This window comes from Caenorhabditis elegans, chromosome V (genome assembly GCF_000002985.6).
Source record: "Caenorhabditis elegans chromosome V".
NCBI classification, from domain to species: domain Eukaryota; kingdom Metazoa; phylum Nematoda; class Chromadorea; order Rhabditida; family Rhabditidae; genus Caenorhabditis; species Caenorhabditis elegans.
Window position 1 is genome coordinate 12,251,267 of NC_003283.11, and position 20,393 is coordinate 12,271,659.

Below are 20,393 nucleotides of genomic sequence, written 5' to 3' on the forward strand. Positions count from 1 at the left end.
GCGTTTTTTGCTACGCTTTTGTTTCTTTCTTCTTGTTAAAAGCTAACCTTATTCATAAAAAATTTCGATTCAAGATCAGAATGTCTGACGATGAGGATGACTACATGTCTGCTGAAATTCTCCAAGGAGTTAGTGAACAACCAGTTGGAATTGCAAAATCTAGAGCTCACAAGCGAGAACTACAAATAAATTCAAGATTTGAAGAGTCCAGAGACACGTTTAAACCAAAAAGGCCAACTAGTCATGCTGAGCGAGGTTTGTAAATCGTAGTATATTATTTTTGTAGTTTACCAAATAAATTTCAGAAAAAGAACGTCGCGACGAGGCGCTCGCAAAACCGATTAGCCACGAATCGAAAGGATTTGCATTGATGGCAAAAATGGGATTCAAACCTGGTATGACATTGGGAAAGCAAAGAGAAGACGAAATTCGAATTACGGAACCAATTGGTGTCGATATCAAGGCTAATAGGAAGGGACTTGGGCACGAGGTTGAAGCAGTTCAAGAACGCAATGAACGAGTTGAGGCTGTAATGCAAAAAATGAAAGAACAAGCGGCAAAGCATGAAGAGCTGATCGATGACTATTCCAAACGGCGGAAGCTTGATGCCAACTCAAAGCAATTAGTCAAAGACATCAGATCTTGTCGAAAGGTGTGCGAAGAGTTGGATCATCGAATTGGAAAAAAAGTTCCCAGTGTTTCGTGGTTTTGGAGAAGTTATAAAGTTGCTCAAGAGGAAACTACATCTTACCATAAAAAAGTTGAAAAAGAAGATGAAGAATATAAGTACTCAAATGGTTTAGCAGCTCCAGAAGATCCGAATTATGATTTCACAATGTCAACGGAAATTTTAGAAGAAGCGTAAGTTTTTGTTTTGTAGATAAGGTTTCAATGAGCGTTATTTATCCAAACCGACAATAGTATTAAATATGCGTTTATTTCAGACTTTCCACTATCAACAATTATCTTCGAGATGGTCACTTCTATTGTATTTGGTGCGGAGCCAACTTTTCCTCGCCAGAAGATATGATCGAACATTGTCCTGGGAGCACTCGTCGAGCACATCATGGAGAAGATGAATAGATTAATTATTTTCATAAAATCTCAATTCTTGATGTATATACTATGAATCCTTTTTTATAACCAAGTTCGTGTCCTAACATCGTGTCACTTTTTTTTTTTGCTTTTTTGCTTCATTATTGTCTGCTCCTGTGTTGTTTCTCAAGGTGGGAACGTATCAAGTGACAAGTGACCACTAGTCAGTCAGCTTGAAGTGGCGATCAGTTGCCGCGCACCACCAGTAGCCCCCAACAGCGCGAAAAGCTTCTTTAGCGATAGAAAAGAACACAAACAATTGAAAAAGAAGAAAGTCCAGTGCACACACGACACTTGTGCTTCTTCAGCTACAGTCTTCAGTGGGCAGCAACATCAAGTTCCACCATCTTTATCATCTGCTCATCCATTCTCTCGATCTGTTCCGGTAAATTTGATTGCCAATCATTTTGCAAATCATGGCATGGTTAACGTCCATATTTTTCATTCTTCTAGCCGTTCAACCGGTTCTTCCACAGGATCTATATGGCACAGCAACTCAGCAGGTACAGTGAACTGTTCAAAAATTTGTAGCATTTGTTCTTATTTCTCTTTCTCAAAGTTTCTAATGCTTAGGGTCTCACCACGACCAAGATATTGTTCAAATGAAGGGCTCGCCAAGGGATTTGCACCTATAAGGAGTACTGTAGTTCAAGTTCAAGTTTTTTTTTCAATTTTTCCTCGTTCGTTCCGATTTTAATGCTTTATTTCTAACTATTTGTTTCGTATTTACATATAAATCGGTATGAGCTACAAGGAAAATATTTATGTAAAATCGAAAAAATTGTGAAATGAGTCGCACTACAGTACTATTTAAAATCACCGTATTTAAAATATTTCTGTCGTATCGAGACCTAATTTTGACAAAAAATCGCACAAAAAATCATTATGGTTTTAGGCAACATAAAGATTCCAATTGGATTCACAGACGATTTAAAAACTTAATTTTGAAAAAAATCAAAACAATCGTTTTTCTTTAGTGAATTGTATAAATATTTTCCAGCAGCCTTATCCATATGTACAACCTAGTGCTTCGTCTGGTTCTGGAGGCTACGTTCCAAATCCTCAATCAAGCATTCATACTGTTCAGCAGCCATATCCAAATATTGTAAGTTATAAAGGCTTGGGCCAGGGCCGAGGATAGGTCTATATTTGTTTACATTACCAGAATATCAAGAAACAATATTTAGGATGTAGTCGAACCAGATGTGGATAGTGTAGACATTTATGAAACTGAAGAACCTCAATTTAAAGTTGTGAACCCTGTATTTCCACTTGGTGGATCTGGAATCGTTGAACCTGGTACAATCCCACCACCAATGCCTCAAACTCAAGCTCCAGAAAAACCAGACAACAGCTATGCAATTAACTATTGTGATAAACGAGAATTCCCAGATGATGTACTAGCACAATATGGATTAGAAAGGATTGATTATTTTGTATACAACACTTCATGCTCTCATGTTTTCTTCCAGGTAATTTTTTGGAAATTATTTTTCTGAAATACAGAAATAGTTGAACAAATGTATAATTTAAAGTATTGAAACTTATCTTTATTGTATGCACGAAATAAGCTATTTTTATTTGTATGCTATCAATATTTATATTTCTACAGTCAATAGATTTCTGAAATTCCGAACTTCTTTCATATTTTCAGTGTTCAATTGGCCAGACTTTTCCTCTGGCGTGTATGTCCGAAGATCAAGCATTTGATAAGTCTACTGAAAATTGTAATCACAAGAATGCTATTAAATTCTGTCCAGAATACGATCATGTCATGCACTGTAGTAAGTCATTCAATTAAGAGTATGTATAAAATTTCATATGGCGTTGATGCACCATGAGGTGCGCTTGAAAGTTTGTAAATCTGCAATTTTCTGATTTTGATTTTATGGAAACTTAATTATTTCATCGATTTTTTCTCGAAATCTATAAAATATATTTATTTACAAAAAGCTCCAATATAAAATAGTGTTTGATATTGCAGCAATCAAAGACACCTGTACTGAAAATGAGTTTGCTTGTTGTGCAATGCCTCAATCCTGTATCCATGTGAGCAAACGTTGTGATGGTCACCCAGACTGTGCCGATGGGGAAGATGAGAACAATTGTCGTAAGTTACTCATTACAACAATTGCCAATTAAATTGAAAACCTTTAGCATCGTGTGCACGTGATGAGTTTGCATGTGTGAAGAGTGAACATTGTATTCCTGCAAACAAAAGATGTGACGGTGTGGCTGATGATTGTGAAGATGGATCGAATCTTGATGAAATTGGATGCAGTAAAAATACAAGTAATTTTTACTTTTTAAAATGTACTTTATAACAAAGTAATTAAAGCTTGTATTGGAAAGTTCGTCTGTGGAACATCGCGTGGAGGTGTTTCATGTGTGGATTTAGATATGCATTGTGATGGAAAGAAAGATTGTTTAAATGGAGAAGATGAAATGAATTGTAGTAAGTTTTTTTCTGCCTCCCTTCTTCTCACCCGGAAAACACCTCTGGAAAGTTATAAGTGGCGAAATAATGTACAGTACTTCCTCTAATAATATCGCATCCTACTATTTCACTTTAAAAGGTTATACCTCGGTTCAATTTAAAGATATTGAACATATTTTTCAATAAATAATTGACTGCAAACGATAGAAAAAAGTTTTCAAAAAATTGTCAAATGACAATTTTTAAATAGGAGAAAAGACAACTGAGATATTTAATTGTCAAAGTCTAACATTGGGAGTGCAACATTAATAGAAATACATACAATTTGGAATGTCTTTCTTAACTATAACCACACATTTTGGCACAACTTCAATGTGCGAACTTTTTCTTGTTCGAGACAAAAACATAGGAAAAAAAGTATTTTTAGCCAAGTGTCCAAATAAACACTGACGAATACTACACTTGTTATTTCAGAACAAGAAGGACGCCAAAAATATTTGCTCTGCGAGAATCAAAAACAATCAGTGACACGTCTACAATGGTGTAATGGAGAAACAGATTGTGCTGATGGATCTGATGAAAAATATTGTTACTAGATACTGCTGAACTTCTTGTCGATTTCCCTTAATTTATAAATAAATACATGAATGTCATTGCTTCTTGAAATATTCTTTCAAATTATTTGACAAAACGATTAGTTTCGCTTTGAAAATTTGACGGAAAAGAGGTCGAAAAGGGTGGGGACTGGTTATTTTTCAAGGTTTACTGTTTCTCTTTTTCTCTTCTTTTTGTTACTCTTACCCCTTTTCAACTTTGACACCGAAAGTCAACCAGTGTTAGACTCATGAGTATTTCCGTATATTCTGTTACTATTTTCACACTTTTGACATTACTTCCGTTAATATGTATATCACTGGAGTGCATCAACTCAACATCATACATGGACAGAGTTCTCGTCAAACCAATGAGCTCACATTGTCGTTTGAATAATGCACTTTGTGTGAAGACAATGCAAATTAGTCAGAATTCTGGTATGCACATATTTTTTGAAGTTGGAACTTTTAATATTGATCATTTCGTATTGACCGTCTCCGACTCAATATTTTTTGTTCCAACATTGATTAACTACCATTAACTGTCATTAAGTTCTGGTCCAAAAAATTGAATCAGAAGTTGGCAGAAGTTTGAACAAAGTTGAGCTAAAATTTTTAAAATTTTTGGCGCGCTCAAAACCAAATATTTCTTAAGTTTTACCAAAGTCTTGCCAATTTTTGAACAAATTATATAATTGGTCCAATACAAGGCTGATTTGAAAAAAATCTATCAATTTTGTTTGAAAAGTTTCGCAAAGTCAATTTCAATTTAAATAAATCCGAACTATCCTAATTCCGAATTTTATTTTTTATTGTCAGTGCACATGACCCCAGGGATAATCTAGATTCAAAGTTTATTGACTAATCCATTTTACCGTTCCAGATGGTTCACCAAAGGTATTATCTATTCATCGAGAGTGCTATGAACTTGAACCACCACAGGCTTATAGAGATGGTAGAGGATGTTTGGATTCATATGATGAAGATGATCCAATTTCTAGACGAATTGGTGAGAATAATACTTCATTACCACTTTTAGGGTCAAGGTTTCATAGATTTTTTGAGAGTAAACGTGTAGCTCTTTTTTCTTAAACTTTTGTTAAGTAATTTATGCAACTTTATTGAAAAGTCTCTCACTAATTCTTTCAAAACAAAAACAATTTTGTTACTCTACTGACGTGAAAACATTTAAATTGATTTCTATTTACCTGTCTATAAAACTAGAGACTGAAAATCAACAAGAGAAATAGACATTTAAACAAATCAACATTCAGGGCCACACTTGATCACGTGTTACTGTTCATCGGATTTATGCAACTTCTGACTTTACCCACTCTTATTTTTATTTTCTTGAATTATGGTACACCATGTCTTTCACTTCGAATTCTTGTATACTCTCCACGAATGATACCGAGCCATGTGGCATTTGTGGCAAATATAGCTAATCTTCTTGGTCAACGGGGCCACAATGTTGTAAGTTATTCGAAAAAAGTACAAATAAAAAATTAAAATTTCAAACTTCAGGTAGTTGTAGATAATGTGCTTCGCAGTGATATTTCAAACAAATTAGATTTGAAAGTTATTGAAAAGGTTGTAAAAGTTGAAACGGTCAGTTGACAGACAATTATAATGAACACAAATTTTATGACATTTTTAGTCGGCAAATGTTGCAAAATTGCTTGCTGATCAAAGTATTCCCATAAACTTTTGGAGTATGCGAAATGAACCAGAGGAACAGAAGAAGGTTATGAAACAATTGGGAATTATATTTTTAGAACAATGTAAATATTTGGTATCAAAAGAAGAAACCGTGTTTAATGAATTGAAACATTTGGAATTTGATTTTGGAATTCATGAAGTTTTTGATATTTGTGGAATTGGAATTTTTGAAAAACTGGGTATCCGAAAATCTGTGATATTGTCTTCAACTGGAATGAGAGATATTGTTAATGAAGCTCTTGGTATTTCGAGTCAATTGCAAGATGCTTGTGAGTTTTTTTGATCATCGAAAAATTGAAATCATGATAAAATTATTTCAGCGATTCTTTCTGATTATGGAAATAGTATTCCTTTCTATGGAATACGGAGAAATTTAAAATTTCATTCTGCCTGGAGAAACTTTTTTGAGGTACAGAGCAAGACGTTGGAGCCACTTTTTGAAACAACTAGCAGCTTTGAAGTAGGTTCACAGCAATTCTTTTTTTTTCAAAATGTTTTTGCTTTAGAATCTCCTCCGATTTAGCAATCTAATGTTTTTGAACACCCATGAGCTCGCAGATGCTCATCGACCATGGAGCAGGAGAGTTCATGAAATTGGAGGAATATCCTTTAAATTTCCAATGCCACTGAAAAACGTCAGTTTGTTTTTACGCGTTGAAAAATAAAACACAATTTTCCAGGAATATATCAATCTATTCAATAAATATAATTCCATAATCCTTGTGTCATTCGGAACTACAACACCTTCGTTTTTGATGCCCGAGAAATATAAAAATACGTTAATAAATACTTTCCAAAGGTTTCCTGACTTTCTTTTCATTTGGAAATATGAGAAAGACGACGAGTTCACACAGAAAAATAAGAAAGGGAATGTGGTTTTCAAGAAGTTTTTGCCTCAAGTTGATTTATTAGGTGAGATGCATAAATTTAGAAAAATTTGGTACGATTTTGTAGCCAAAGTAAGTTTTTATCTTCTTTTAGAATGTCCTGAAAAAATAAAATGATTTTTTGAACAAGAAAAGTCTGAAATTTTTCCAGGTAAAAAAACACAATCCAGATCGACTTTTCTAAATTTCATAGTGCTCCTTAACAGCTAAATTTTTTTGTGTTATTATATTTCAAAAACATAAGTAACTTTCGTTAAAAATATTTTCAGAATCAAGAAAAATCAAATTATTCATCACACATGGCGGTCAGAATAGTCTTCTTGAAACTTTTCATTCAAACACTCGTACTCTGATAACTCCCTTATTTGGTGATCAACACAGGAACGCTCAAATTGCATTGGAAAACGGATTGAGTCATGTTTTACTCAAAGATCAACTAGCGAATGAAGAATTGGTTTATGCAGCAATAAAACAAGGAACTGAAAGTAACAAAAAGTAAAATAAAATTGAAATTGTTTTAATTTTTGGAATGCAACTTATTTTACAGACTAGATGACAACTTGTTAAAATTATCTTCAAATTTGAAAAATGCGAAACAAACTTCCGAAAACCTTTTCCTGGATACTGTTGAATCTACATACACTGATAACTTATCGCCTCTTAACTTTGAGTTTTATCCAAAATTGTATTCCTCTGATCAAATTCTTTTATATTTAGACTCAATTGCCATGTTTACTCTGACATTGTTGACAATGATATTAATTAGAAAGTTTCTTCTATAAAATATTTTCATTCATGCTTCAATAATTATTTCGTCTCATAAATAATAATAATGGGGCACATTTCTAGAACTTAATAGCCAAAATCTGTTACTTTGGCTTCTCTCCGTGTTCCTTGATTTTAGAAACCTTATAACAGACAATTAGATTTAGAGCTCCGCCTAATCTATTCCATATAAATACCCGATGTGTTGCAAAAACAAGTACATTCAGGTGTCGAAATGTTGTGGGCTTTCATCGTTTGGCTCGGTGCTCTTTGCATTTATGGATCAGCTTTTGATATTCTGATTTATGCTCCACGAATGATGCAGAGTCATGTGTATTTCACGGCAAGGATTGCGAATGTGCTTGCAGCAAGAGGACACAAGGTGGTAGGTCAATTCAATTTATTTTGCACGTAGAACAAGTTATTTATGTAGGTAAAATTCTGATAAATATATTTGAGAAATAAGAGGAATTGTACTTACAAACAGGTAGTTGAAAGAAATACGACTTTTAAAGTAGATGACGGCAAAAAATCAGCTGCGGAAGAACATTTTTAACTAAAAAAGTATACACGTAATAGTTTCAGGCCATTTATATTAATAAAAATTTTAAAAAACAATTTTTAGACAGTAATTGATAACGTATTCCGATACGACGTCGATAACGAACTATCATCAGATATTCATGAAATCATCTCAGTTGAACCAAGCCCTGAAGTCACTAAACTACTTAACACCGGTAGTTTGCCCACAATATTATGGAACTCAAAAGCATCACCGGAAGAACAACGAACTGTAAGTGAGATTATTTTAACAAATTTCCCGGCTTAAAACGTTTACAATTCTAACTTCTTTTTTTAGATAATGGAAGGCCTTGGTCATGTACATCGTCTTCAATGCACTCACCTAATTGAGAATAGCACACTGATTCCTAAACTACAAGAAATTAAATTTGACTTTGCAATTCATGAAGTATTCGATTCTTGTGGAGTCGGTATTCTTGAGGTAATCGGTGTACAGAAGACTGTTATTGTATCATCAACTGGACCAATGGATGTTGTCCCAATTACACTTGGAATATCTGATACATTGAACACTCCATGTTAGTTTGACACAGAATGGAAATGATTTACTATGAAACCAATTTCAGCTCTATTATCGGATTATGGAAGTTACCTATCATTTTTTGAAAAACGAAGAAATCTCAAGTTTCTATCTGGAATGCTCAATTTCCACGAAATGCAGGACTCAATGATATCTCCGCTTTTCAAAAAATATTATGGATTGAAAAAACCTACTGGTGAAATAATGAGACAAGCAAATTTATTGTTTTATAATATTCATGAAGGATCAGATGGAATGAGAATGAGAGGACGAAGAAGTTTTGATATTGGAGGGATTGCTTTTAAGGATCAAAAGAATTTGACTATGGTATTTTGCCTTTTTGCAAATTTTTTGAATAGCGCCTGAAGCAGTTTGCAAGCTTTACAATAAGATTATGGTGGTATTGATTTTTAATTCAGGAGTATCAAACTCTTCTCTCTGATCCTCGTCCTAAAGTGCTCGTATCATTTGGTACTGCAGCCACATCATCTCATATGCCTCAAAATTTGAAAAATTCGTTGATGACTGCAATGAAACAAATGAACAATGTTTTGTTCATATGGAAATATGAAATGGAAGATAATTTCACAAAACAGGAGGAGCTCACAACAAATATAATTTTCAAAAAGTTTTTGCCGCAGACTGATTTATTAGGTGAGTGATTTTCAGTACTTTTATAAAGTCGTTTTTGAAAAATTCCAGCTAGCAGCAAAATTGACCTGTTTGTTACCCATTGTGGCCAGAACAGCTTACTTGAAGCATTTAATTCTGGAGTTCGAGTGTTAGCAGTTCCACTATTTGGAGACCAACACCGAAATGCAAAGCTTGCCTTTGAAAATGGATTAATTGAAATTCTTCCGAAATCTGACATCGAAACTCCGGCGAAAATTGTGAAAGCCGTCAAAACAGGACTGGAACCGAATGCAAAGTATAAAATATTTTCAGAGTGATTTCAATTGTTCCTAATTTCAGACTGGATCAAAACATTGTTCTTATTTCTTCTCTTTTAAGAAATTCGAAAGAAAACGCCGAGAACCTACTGATTTCCACAATCGAAGCTACATATTCAACAGAGTTTCCACCGAATTTTTCCAAATTTCCAAAAAACTATCACCCAAATACCTTGGTTCGACTAATTGATTCATCGATTGCTTTAGTTTTTATGCTTTTTATTTTTGTTTTTGTAAACCATTTTAGAAAAAACTATGTAGGATTTAAATATCCATTGAGTTTTTCAACAAAATAAAAAAAATGTGATAATTGTTCTACAACAATTCATCTTTAAATGTAATTTTTCTACTTTTATCCCGTTACTGCTCAGAAAAGCTTCAATAAACGTTCATTCCAGTTGGACTAATAGTTTTAATACCGCTTACAGTATTGTAAACTTGAGTGTAGACTTCTAGTTCCCCGAAAACGAGGAGACTATGTCAATCGTTGGAACTTGTATCATGCAAAAAAGATTTCGAAATACCAAGATCAAAATACTAATAACATTTGTTTTGAAATCTCAAGTTTTGCATACTCACTTTAAACAAACTTTTATACAGGTTAACTAGATTATTTAGGGGAATCAGTTGATGGTTGAGTCGTGACTTAACATCTGTCTACTGTTTGTGTGCCTTTGATCTTTTTCCGTGAAATGAAAACAACTTATTTTGTGTTTTGTGTTCAGTTTTCCGCAGTTTTCTTGCAGATCAATTTCGCAATAGACTATATTTCGCAATAGGGAATAGGTATTTAAAGAGAGGTAAACATAATTTTTTCTAATTTTTTTAAAAATATTAATTTTCTGTTTCTTCAGTTAACACATGTAAGAGACACAATGCTGAGCAAATTTACCATTTTTCAAACTGGGTACACACATTACTTAATATGTTTCACTTTTATTTGGTTAAAAAACATAATTGTGTTTCAAATCCCTCAATTGCAGAGAACAATGAAAGAAATTATTAACGTTCAAGTTGGACAATGTGGAAACCAGATTGGAGCCAAATTCTGGGAATACATATCGGAAGAGCACGGTCTTCAAACTGACGGGACATACAAAGGAGATAATGGTTCCCAGCTTGAACGTATAACTTCCTATTATAAGGAGATGGAAGGTGAGGGAATTAAGAAAATCGTTGTTCCTTCTACTTCTGTTTTGAACATATTTAAGGTCGAAAGTATGTTCCTCGTGCGATTTTGGTAGATCTTGATCCCGAATCCATCAATTATGTCCGTTCTACACAATATGGAAAGCTGTTTGATCCGGAAAATGCGGTCAGTGGAGAAAGTGGAGCTGGAAATAATTGGTCAAGGGGATATTACGAGCAGGGAGCTGAAATCGTTGATAAGGTTCTTAGCGTAATCCGCCGAGAAGCAGAAGCTGCTGACAGTCTGGAAGGATTTCAACTTATTCACTCATTGGGTGGAGGTACTGGATCTGGATTAGGATCTCTACTCATCTCAAAGCTCCGAGAAGAGTATTCTGATAAAACCCTGAGCACGTGCTCAATCATTCCATCTGCTAAAGTTTCGGATACGGTTGTCGAGCCATATAATGCAATTCTCTCCATGCCCCATCTCATGGATAATTGTGACGAGAACTTCTGCATCGATAATGAAGCAATCTTCGACATCTGTCAATACAATCTCAAACTTGAAAATCGCGTAACATACGGTGATTTGAATCATCTTGGTAAGACTGGAGAGCTGAGGTTTTATTAGTTAATTTCAGAATCATTCTGTACAACTTACTGTTTCAGCGTCTCTTGCATTATCTGGAATAACAACTTTCCAAAGATTCAAAGGAAATCTGAAAACGGATATTCGCAAGCTCAACACTGCAGGTTCACCTCGCCTTCATTTCTTCATGACTTCATTCGCTCCAGTATATGGAAAAGGAATTATAGATTGTCAGGCATTCAGTATTTCTGATCTTACCCAACAAGTTCTCGATGCCAAGAATATAATGACTTGTAACCATAATCAGGGAAAATTCTTGTCTTCTGCTATTATTTACCGTGGTCAACAGACTGAGAAGAAGGATGCTGAACAAATCATCAGTGTGGAAAATGAAGATCCATCTGAAATGATTGAGTCTTTACCAAAGAGCACAAATACCGATGTCTGTGATATTCCATCGAGAGGACTCAAGACATCTGCTACTTTCATTGCAAACTCCACTGCAATCCAGGAACCACTCAAACGTATTTCTAAGCAGTTTGCAGGTGAGATTTCATAAGTTTAGAAGTTAGAGCAAATTGTATGAAACTACTCTACAGGCCTGTTCCGTCGCAAAGCATTCCTTCATTGGTACACGATGGAAGAGTCGGAGTTCACTGACGCCGAGAACAAAGTGAATGATCTTATCTCGGAGTTCCAACAATATGAGAAAGTTCATTCAGCCTAACTTCTCCGTGTTGAGATTTCAGTTTGATATCGAAAAAATTTTCTTAAATGATTACCAAATATAGTGGGAAACCACATCAGATAATGAACAATATTATACGTTGAATTATAATCGTTTCAGATATTTATTGATTGAAACATTCATAGGCAGAGTTAAACGAGAAAAAGCCCGAAGGCAGGAAATAATAATCATTTATTATTTAGTGTTTCAGATTATTTGGTGATTTAGATCTATTTTCTCATTCGGCAGTGATCTTCACGATGACTTCACCTTGCTGTGCTCCAGCTTTGAATGGTGCTTGAGGATCAGTCTCATCGGCTGGCACTTCAGCATATTGAATGACAAGCTTGTCAACTTTTGGTGGTCCAGCAATACGATTGATATCCAACTTGGTTTTTCCCTTCGGATCAATGAATCCGTAGACGGGACGAACACGGTAGTGCTCATTGTTCGACGATTTCACCTTGAATGCCAAACGAGAATCCGACTCCGAGACGATGTTGTGAACCGAATTACCTCCAGATGCAGGGAAGTTTCCAGTTGGTGGGTCGACGTTGATCATTCTTCAAAACGACGGTAATGGTCTTCAACTTCAAAAGAAGGGAATAAATCGTTTTAATCAATTTTGCCAGAATGTTGACATTTAGATAACCTTTACTGATAAAATAATCAGGCTACGTGAATGATGTGGAAAATTTAAATTTAAAAAACAATTAAACAAGAATTTGAATTATTTTTAGTTTCTATTTTTCTACTCGTTGTTTCATCATGTGGGCGTTCTTCTTCCTGTGGTTAGTTCAATTTTATTGTCAACTCGAAATATGTTCTCACTAAATGTTAAAATTAGAACTTCAATCTCGTTTCCTCCGAAGGGATGATACGGGCACTCAGGTTTACAGTAATGTAGGAAAGTAAGGTAACTGGAACGTAGCTAGGCGAATACGTACGAAGGCGTAAATTATAGATAGACACGTTCTGAAAAAGGGGCGGCCCTTATAAAACATGAAAGCCACAGCACACATCTGAAAAATTCTAGAAAAAAATATATCAAGTTGGTTATTTTCTAGTATTTTCTAGTTAAATTTTTTCCAGGATGACACTAACTGTAATTACATTTCTTTTGATCATCGGTAGATGTACAATTCTCATTTATCTTGTCTTCTGTGTACCAATTCTAATGACAATCCTCTAATGACACAAGTGAATCTAGTTCGGTAAATACACTTGTTACAAATAGTTCGTCCATTTTTATTATTTTAGCATCGAGAAGTATTTTTCAAGAAGTTGAATTTTGGCGGACATCGTGGATCACCAAAAAGAGCTCCTGAAAATACGATTGAAAGTTTGAAAAAAGCAAAGGAAGACGGTTGTGATCTTGTTGAATTTGATATTCATATGTCATCGGATGGAGTTCCACTCTTAATGCATGACGATACAACTGAACGGACTGGAAATGCAAAGCTGAAAGTTGAACATTCCACGTGGCAACAATTGGAAGCAGTTGTATTGAATCCTGTTAAGTGAGCAAGTTTTCAATTTCGATTAAAAAATTCTAAAAGTATTTTAGCGGAGTTAATGCAAAAATTCCACGACTCAATGAAGCAATCGATTTTTGTGTGGAGAATGGACTGAAGATGTTATTTGATATGAAAAATGATAACTTGAAGCTTATGGAAGCAGTTTCTGAAGAAATCAAAAAACGAAATCTATATGATCAGGTCATGGTTAGCAGTTTCAATCCAATTGTCCCGTGGAGGCTAAAGAAAATTGATCCAAAAATTATCACTGGTATTATTTTTTCTTTTGAGAACATGCCTTTAACATATTCGTTTTTTTTCAGGAATCACTGTCGATAGATCTTATTATTCATACAGCGATGATCACAGAAAAAGTCCATTCTCCACAAGTTTCTTTGCTCATTTTTGGAATGAAATTCTTGATGAGATTAATATGATTATTCAACCACTCTATATTTTACCCAGATTTCTAGGAGTTGATGTGGTTATGATCAGTTTTCAACTGATTTCAGAGTAAGAAAATTGATTTTAATATAACATTAAAATGAATCAATTTTCAGAAACGCCGTTCGGGAATCAAACGAAAAAGGATTTTCAGTCATTTCGTGGACAGTAAATGATGAAGATTACATGAGAATTCTTACAAAACTCAATGTTCCATTCTTGACGGATATTGGTTCTGAAGTTGATCGGAAAATGTTTATGAAAAAATAAAACTTTTATTTAAAATGTTTTGCTAAAGTCCCGATTAGATTAACAGATGTGTAAAAGATGTGGTGCAGGTTGGAAACGACATGGTTCAATTTAATTCATATATTTTATTGTTTTAGGCAATTAATTTCAAGTTTAATCCGTATTAATTTTCGGCGTGCACTCTTCCAAGTTGGTGAAACTTCAAATAAAGTCTGGATCTAGATTACAACAAGTTACCGTAAAAATTCATTCAAAAACAAAGCTCGAGACATGGAAAAATAATAATTTGACGTTCTGTCAAATTTTTAATTCCATAAAGAAGGACAAGAATTGACTGAAAAGCACCGAAATAATAGAAAATTTGAGATCTTCAGAAGGAAAGACAATGTTATGTTATAAATTTGAAAATTTCTAATCGAAAACAGTGTAAATATATCTACGAATAGGTGGAGGAATAATCTTATTTCCAAGTTCATCATATTCAACATCTTCTTCATCTTCATCACTCAGATCTTCGTCCGATCCTTGACGTTGATCATATACTCGTTGACCAGTTTGAACATATTTATCAGCTTTTGATGGATACGTTTGAGTTATTCTGAAATTATATTTTGAAATAAAAGTATCATTGAACATGTTTTCCCTTTACCAAAAATAAAGTAAGAGACGAATAATACATATATTTGGGATGTCAGAAATTTCAGAAAGTTCGAAATTATATTGTTTGTATATTTATAAGAGACGATTTAAAGATTTCTACAACAATTGGTATCTTGGCTTCTTTTACTTCTATTGATCACTATTGAAATATGGATTTATGTTTAAAATTATCTGATAAAAGCAGAGAAAATCAGGAAAAAATGAACAAGGTGCAAATCGCACAGAAAAGTAAATATGAAATGGGTTTTAATTGAAAATCTACAGAAATCATCGACTTCTGTGACAGTTGGATGACATTAAAGGTAGAGCAACATCGGTGGGTTTTCGCTTTAAATAATAGAAAATGGGTTGTAATGACCAAAATATATAACTGTTTAAAAAAACGTATAACGCTTTTCTAAATTTAATGACGATTTTGCAAAAAATGCTAGCAAATTTCACTTGTTTTTCTCGGGATTTCTTTTGTGCTATACTTTGAGTCTTTCAAATGTTTTAAATTCTTCACGATTTCCAACAAATTCTACTTTTCCTTTAGTATTATGAAACTTGCCTGTTAACCATTGTACTTTTCTGCTTCCACCGCTCTTTCAGCATACTTTTCTTGTGTTCATCAACAAACAAAAATATGATTCGGTCTTCTAATGATTGTGATTGAATTAATCGTTTCACACCTTCTTCTTCATCTTCTACAATACTCATTGTTGCAACATGAGGATCAACTTGGCGAATTCTGTATTGTGCATCAATACTCCTCAACATTCGATCGAATACCAATTTGACTTTTGCTTGTACAATAGCTGCACATAATCCAACAACTGATAGTCCAATTAATGTCATTGCCAGATTAAAAATGATAAAATTTGGTGTTTTTGTAACCACATCTCCTAATCCAATTGTTGTTAGAGATGTGAAGAAAAAGTAAAATGCAGTGAAATAAGTCCATTCGTATTCCCATAATCTGAAATTTAATTGAATGGAAACGATTCGTACACATTATTTTAAATGCGACATATCAATCAAATTATCTGAGCATTCACATAGGTGCCTAAATGCTTGCCTGCCTACATCCCGCGTCTTCTCTCAAAATGCTCGTTATACTTATTTTTTGCTATGGTACTAATTCTAGTTTGCCTTGCTAGAACGGACATCTGCCCCTGTTCATGATAAATTCTGTCTAAATTAAATAATTTTCAATACCTGACAATAAACGCGGAAATCATAATCCAAAGAAAGAAAAAGATTGCCGCTGATTTGATTGGTACAGTCTGTACTTGTTCTCCCATAGGTACATCTACATCAAGCGGGCTCAACGGATGGTTGGATTCTATCTGGAAAGCAATTCTATATTTTCTCAAAGTGAATCAGCAAAAACATACGTGTTGAACAGGATTTGAAAGCTGTGTTGTAGTTCTGTGAAGTAATGGAGCTGTTGAAGACAACGAGAGCTCACTGCCAACACGCCGAATTCTTTCTCGACGTATTCGACGTTGCATGTCTCGTTGAAGACTTCTGTAAAAATAATTGACTTGTTTTGTTTTAAATATATTTTGTTGTAAAAAACAAGTATTTACGTTGAAAATTTTAAAGTTATCCATCTCAAATTTCTACTAGAAAACTTACTTTTGACAAAAATTCTCATTGAATCGATTCCATCCGTACTCAATCCAAGTGAAATACAGGAATCCCCAATCAAGTAGAATTGTGAAAACTAATGGAATACCAATACATGCATACATCATTGATATAATCCTACCACTTTTGGTTAGTGGATGGAAATTACCGTATCCAATAGTTGTATATAAACTTGCAGAATAGTATACACCTCCCCATAAATTCCATTTTGTTTCTCTCATTTGTGGTTCTTCAATCGTCACTCCCATTTTTTGTTCGTACCATTCCAAGGCATGTCTTGATTGTTCAAGTTTAAAATGTTCTCGAGACGAATTCCTGCCACGTGGATTAGTGTTATCATGCTCAATTTCTCGAAGTCTAAAACAACTCAAATTGTGCTTTGCGCGTTGTTGATATCCATCGATCAATCTGTCTTTTGCACAAACCTTTGAAAAAGTTGCTCTTGATAGATCTTTCGTCTCTCGTATACATCTTTCTCATGTTCAAACTTTTTGATAAGTTGTGTCGTTTCATAACCACCTGTAAGAAGATGAACCAGATGTGTGAGAACAATGAATTATGAGAGTTCAGAAGATCAAATAAGAAAATTAGTTTTTTTCTAGAATACTTTTACTAAAAATTTGATGTAAAAAAACTACAAACCTTCGATAGCACTGAAAATGACGCCTCCAAATAAAGAAAAAGAGAATAAAACAACAAGCCATGCAATATGTCTCCACATGGTTTTATTTCGAGCATCTCTACTTGCAATCATTACTTTTGCTTTTTTCTCTTTTTCCTTTGCAGCTAGTACTTCTGGATCTTCCTGTTGTGGAAGTTCTTCCACATCTAAATTCTTATCCTTCTTCTTCTTTTTCTTCTTTTTCTTTGATTCATCTTCAATTACTACTTTTGTATCACTTGTTTTATCACTTTTTGCATTTGCCGCATTCTGGAATATTGAAATTGAGAAAATTGAATTTCTCAGATGGAGTAATTATTTAGACTGCTAAAAACTATTACTATGGAGAGCTGTTGATTTGATGAACGTACACTATGTGTTGCTATCTGAATTGTATTAAGAAGGTGGTTCAATTTGTGCCAATTATGTTCATTATTATATTAAAAGTTTAAAAAAATTTTAAATTTAAATTTAAAACTGAAAAAAAGATTTTTGTTTATGCGCATTTTTCAGCCAAAGGTTTTGGCACTTTGCCAAATGTTTGACTTCTTCAGAAATCTAGAGCTTTCTTGCATAATAAAACCCTACATTCCATATTGAAACAAAATAAATTAAACTATTTTAGTAAATTATAAAATTAAAAAGAATTTATTTTTGGTCAATTTCCAAAACTATTATAAGTGAGTACAAAAACTTATTGAGCTCTAAAGAACTTAAATGCACATCTTACAGTAAGTTTCCTAGATGATGTAAGTACCTTATTAAAACTGGGTAAACTTTTAGACATGTTTCCAAGACCTCGATTCATTCGATCTTTCCATTTACTATCTGCACTTTTGCTCCTTCCAGCAACAATTTTATCATCTTTCTTTGTGGTTCCATTCATATCACCTTCTGAAACAAAAACAATGAGAGGATAAGTAGGTGATAAGTTGATGATAAGGAAGTGGTAATAACATAAAAATCAATGAACTCTAGAGAAACAAAAAACAATTGGATCACAGAGAGATGGAAAAGAATGCTCTTATCATTATCTTTTCTCTATCTTGAGAAGAGTGTGAATTTCCCAAAGAATCCCACAGGAGCAGGAGAGAAAGACACGGGCGAAAAAAAAACAGCAGAAAACGCAAAACGCATGATATTCTCTTTGTGTATTCTTTTACTTCTACCTTTACAACAGCGGTGCTCTCTCAAAGAGAGCACATAGGCGTCACGTCTTGATACACATTTGATGATGAAAAGGAAAAATGACGATGAGAAATGAGGAAGCTTGAGAAGAAAACCGAAGAAGAAAGATTGGGGTTTGTTGAGTTGTGTTCCTTTGGAATGTGGTATGAGAACTTGAGAAATGGGAACATCTGGAATATAAAACTATGAGGAATGTTCGGTGATCTTTCGTATTTTTTGCCATGTCAATGGAACTGAAACCGTCTAACTTGATGATAATGACCAAGATAGTCCCTTCAGTTTTGGAACAAGAGTAACAGACTCAGCAACAATATTTGTTTCAGATTGTCTTGATAAATTGCCAAATCTAAGAACGATACAATTTAGAACAATATCGCATGTTTCAACAAAGAGCTCAGTGATACTACAGTACACCTACATCACCAATTACTCCTACAGTACCAATACAGTACCCCAAAAATATATATGTTTTCTGAGTGTTCTCAGCAGTTTTCTCGTATTTTTACTATATTACAACAATTGTTTTAAATTTTCGCGGATTGTGACCTTAAAATACATTTGATTTCGACAGAAATCCGAGTGACCATGAATTTCTGAAATAAAATAAATGCATTTTAATCGTCTTCTTGTTCAATTGTTTTCCACGGAGGAATGTTCTGAAAATTGCAAATGTTTATTTTTTAAACTTTAAATTCAATTTATATGTCGATAAATTTATTTATCGATTAACAAAACAGAGAAACAAAAGCATTCTAAAAACTAATAAGGCATGAAAATAAAGTTACTACCACTTTTATCTAATTATTCGCTTCCAAGCTCTACACGAACAAAATCGAGAATGTTAGCATTGTGGGATTTTAGGTACTCATGAACAGATTGAGATGGATTCAACATGAAGGCTTGGCGGAGAAGAGCAGTTTCCGATTCATCAATATTAGTTACAACAACTGGATCAGCATTTGGATCATGCCCTTCTTGACTACGAAGCCCTTCTTGAGTTTTCACAGATTCTGCAGCTTCGCCGAGGGATTCCGGGGACATTCCGATAATGTGCTGGCATATCTGTCCGGCAAGTTGCTGACTACTGATTGACCCTGTAAATGTTAAGACTTAATTTTTTACTTTATTTCTTTGTTTCACCTGGACTCGATTGATTTAGAGCGATGAGTGAAATGAACCGTCCCATCGGGATATCATCAGTTCCATCTTTAGGATGTGAAGCTCCAAACAAAGTTGTTCCTTCGGGAGCTTTAAAAGCCTTAACTCTTCTCACTGTCATGTTCTCACCAAGCTTTCCGATTGAAAGGGAGAGCACTTCACGCATATTTTTTCCGTCGGAATCGGTCAGATCCCCAAGATCATAGGTGAATTCTTGAAGTTTTGAGCCGCTCGATATAGATTGTGGCTTAGCTTTTGCGAGAACAGAGTTGGAGATGTTTGACAACAAATCCTTGAAAGCTCCAGATCGCGCCACAAAATCAGTTTCACAACTGAGTTCTACCACAGCTGCTGTTGAGTTGTCCGTGACTACAGATACAAGACCATTCGATGTTACACGAGTTCCAAGTCTGGAATATTCTATAACTATTAAAATAATTCCTTGTGAAGTCAACATTCCAAATTAAAAAAATTTCAAAATAAACACTTACTTTGCCGCTTTGGCCCATCCTTCCTTCGCTGCAGCTTCTTTCAACCATTTTACAGCACTATCCATATCATTTTCGCCAAACTGAATAAGTGCTTTACGACAATTCACATAACTATAACCAGTCTTTTTTCGAAGAGCCATTAGAGCCTGAAAAACAATTATTTTTTATTTTTTAAAATTAATTAGGGTTCCTAGATTTTAATACCTCTTTAGAGACTTTCTTTTCGGCCTCAGCCAAGTTTCGACTAGTCGTTGATAGTAGACGTACAAATGGAGCTCTAGCAAACATTTCTAAAATTGGAAACTTTAGTTTTCAGTCAATATTGATAATTATTTTAAGAGAATAAAGCAAATTATGCAATTTTCTGGGCATTTTTTGCATTAAAAAATGAAAAGGCA

At 34.2% G+C, this 20,393-nt stretch overlaps 9 protein-coding genes and 1 pseudogene across 10 annotated transcripts; 7 read left to right on the plus strand and 3 right to left on the minus strand.

Moving 5' to 3' along the window:
* Positions 1–74: 74 nt before the first annotated feature.
* On the plus strand, positions 75–1,141 carry T04H1.5 (G patch domain-containing protein 11). The gene is made up of 3 exons (NM_073670.7): positions 75–255; positions 306–861; positions 945–1,141. Exons 1-3 carry the CDS (start codon positions 81–83, stop codon positions 1,081–1,083), a joined length of 870 nt encoding a protein of 289 aa, NP_506071.1. The 5' UTR covers positions 75–80; the 3' UTR covers positions 1,084–1,141.
* Positions 1,142–1,418: 277 nt separating this feature from the next.
* Positions 1,419–4,184, plus strand: lrx-1 (LRP X(cross)-hybridizing). The gene is made up of 8 exons (NM_073671.7): positions 1,419–1,598; positions 2,096–2,200; positions 2,283–2,567; positions 2,750–2,879; positions 3,080–3,205; positions 3,253–3,387; positions 3,434–3,550; positions 4,007–4,184. Exons 1-8 carry the CDS (start codon positions 1,512–1,514, stop codon positions 4,126–4,128), a joined length of 1,107 nt encoding a protein of 368 aa, NP_506072.2. The 5' UTR covers positions 1,419–1,511; the 3' UTR covers positions 4,129–4,184.
* A 192-nt stretch (positions 4,185–4,376) lies between these two features.
* T04H1.12 (Activin_recp domain-containing protein) lies at positions 4,377–5,449 on the plus strand (the record flags this gene model as incomplete). The annotated part of the gene is made up of 3 exons (NM_001392626.1): positions 4,377–4,563; positions 5,009–5,134; positions 5,400–5,449. The coding sequence occupies 3 exons, from the start codon at positions 4,377–4,379 to the stop codon at positions 5,447–5,449; spliced, it is 363 nt and encodes a 120-aa protein (NP_001380208.1).
* On the plus strand, positions 5,432–7,538 carry ugt-55 (Putative UDP-glucuronosyltransferase ugt-55). Its single transcript, NM_073672.7, has 8 exons — positions 5,432–5,598; positions 5,650–5,733; positions 5,783–6,113; positions 6,165–6,304; positions 6,351–6,479; positions 6,525–6,756; positions 7,001–7,226; positions 7,279–7,538. Exons 1-8 carry the CDS (start codon positions 5,437–5,439, stop codon positions 7,511–7,513), a joined length of 1,539 nt encoding a protein of 512 aa, NP_506073.2. The 5' UTR covers positions 5,432–5,436; the 3' UTR covers positions 7,514–7,538.
* A 177-nt stretch (positions 7,539–7,715) lies between these two features.
* ugt-56 (Putative UDP-glucuronosyltransferase ugt-56) lies at positions 7,716–9,949 on the plus strand. The gene is made up of 7 exons (NM_073673.6): positions 7,716–7,881; positions 8,122–8,289; positions 8,356–8,596; positions 8,645–8,925; positions 9,018–9,252; positions 9,301–9,526; positions 9,571–9,949. The coding sequence occupies exons 1-7, from the start codon at positions 7,732–7,734 to the stop codon at positions 9,842–9,844; spliced, it is 1,575 nt and encodes a 524-aa protein (NP_506074.2). The 5' UTR covers positions 7,716–7,731; the 3' UTR covers positions 9,845–9,949.
* Positions 9,950–10,264: 315 nt separating this feature from the next.
* tbb-6 (Tubulin beta chain) lies at positions 10,265–12,102 on the plus strand. The gene is made up of 5 exons (NM_073674.4): positions 10,265–10,348; positions 10,532–10,703; positions 10,760–11,281; positions 11,349–11,813; positions 11,868–12,102. The coding sequence occupies exons 2-5, from the start codon at positions 10,538–10,540 to the stop codon at positions 11,993–11,995; spliced, it is 1,281 nt and encodes a 426-aa protein (NP_506075.2). The 5' UTR covers positions 10,265–10,348; positions 10,532–10,537; the 3' UTR covers positions 11,996–12,102.
* A 131-nt stretch (positions 12,103–12,233) lies between these two features.
* On the minus strand, positions 12,234–12,557 carry ssp-35 (MSP domain-containing protein; the record flags this gene model as incomplete). The annotated part of the gene is made up of 1 exon (NM_073675.5): positions 12,234–12,557. The coding sequence occupies one exon, from the start codon at positions 12,555–12,557 to the stop codon at positions 12,234–12,236; it is 324 nt and encodes a 107-aa protein (NP_506076.1).
* A 178-nt stretch (positions 12,558–12,735) lies between these two features.
* On the plus strand, positions 12,736–14,226 carry F55C5.2 (annotated as a pseudogene). Its single transcript has 6 exons — positions 12,736–12,786; positions 13,088–13,209; positions 13,256–13,515; positions 13,563–13,783; positions 13,836–14,025; positions 14,073–14,226. Coding segments are annotated over exons 1-6 (998 nt in total).
* Positions 14,227–14,440: 214 nt separating this feature from the next.
* On the minus strand, positions 14,441–18,056 carry twk-24 (Potassium channel domain-containing protein). Its single transcript, NM_001380782.2, has 8 exons — positions 17,916–18,056; positions 17,140–17,428; positions 16,923–17,016; positions 16,486–16,854; positions 16,242–16,374; positions 16,063–16,193; positions 15,416–15,823; positions 14,441–14,803 (listed from the first exon to the last, which is right to left on the minus strand). The coding sequence occupies exons 1-8, from the start codon at positions 18,042–18,044 to the stop codon at positions 14,617–14,619; spliced, it is 1,740 nt and encodes a 579-aa protein (NP_001367093.1). The 5' UTR covers positions 18,045–18,056; the 3' UTR covers positions 14,441–14,616.
* Positions 18,057–19,004: 948 nt separating this feature from the next.
* tsfm-1 (Elongation factor Ts, mitochondrial) lies at positions 19,005–20,285 on the minus strand. The gene is made up of 4 exons (NM_073678.6): positions 20,200–20,285; positions 19,996–20,141; positions 19,487–19,914; positions 19,005–19,440 (listed from the first exon to the last, which is right to left on the minus strand). Exons 1-4 carry the CDS (start codon positions 20,281–20,283, stop codon positions 19,148–19,150), a joined length of 951 nt encoding a protein of 316 aa, NP_506079.1. The 5' UTR covers positions 20,284–20,285; the 3' UTR covers positions 19,005–19,147.
* Between the last annotated feature and the right edge of the window lie 108 nt (positions 20,286–20,393).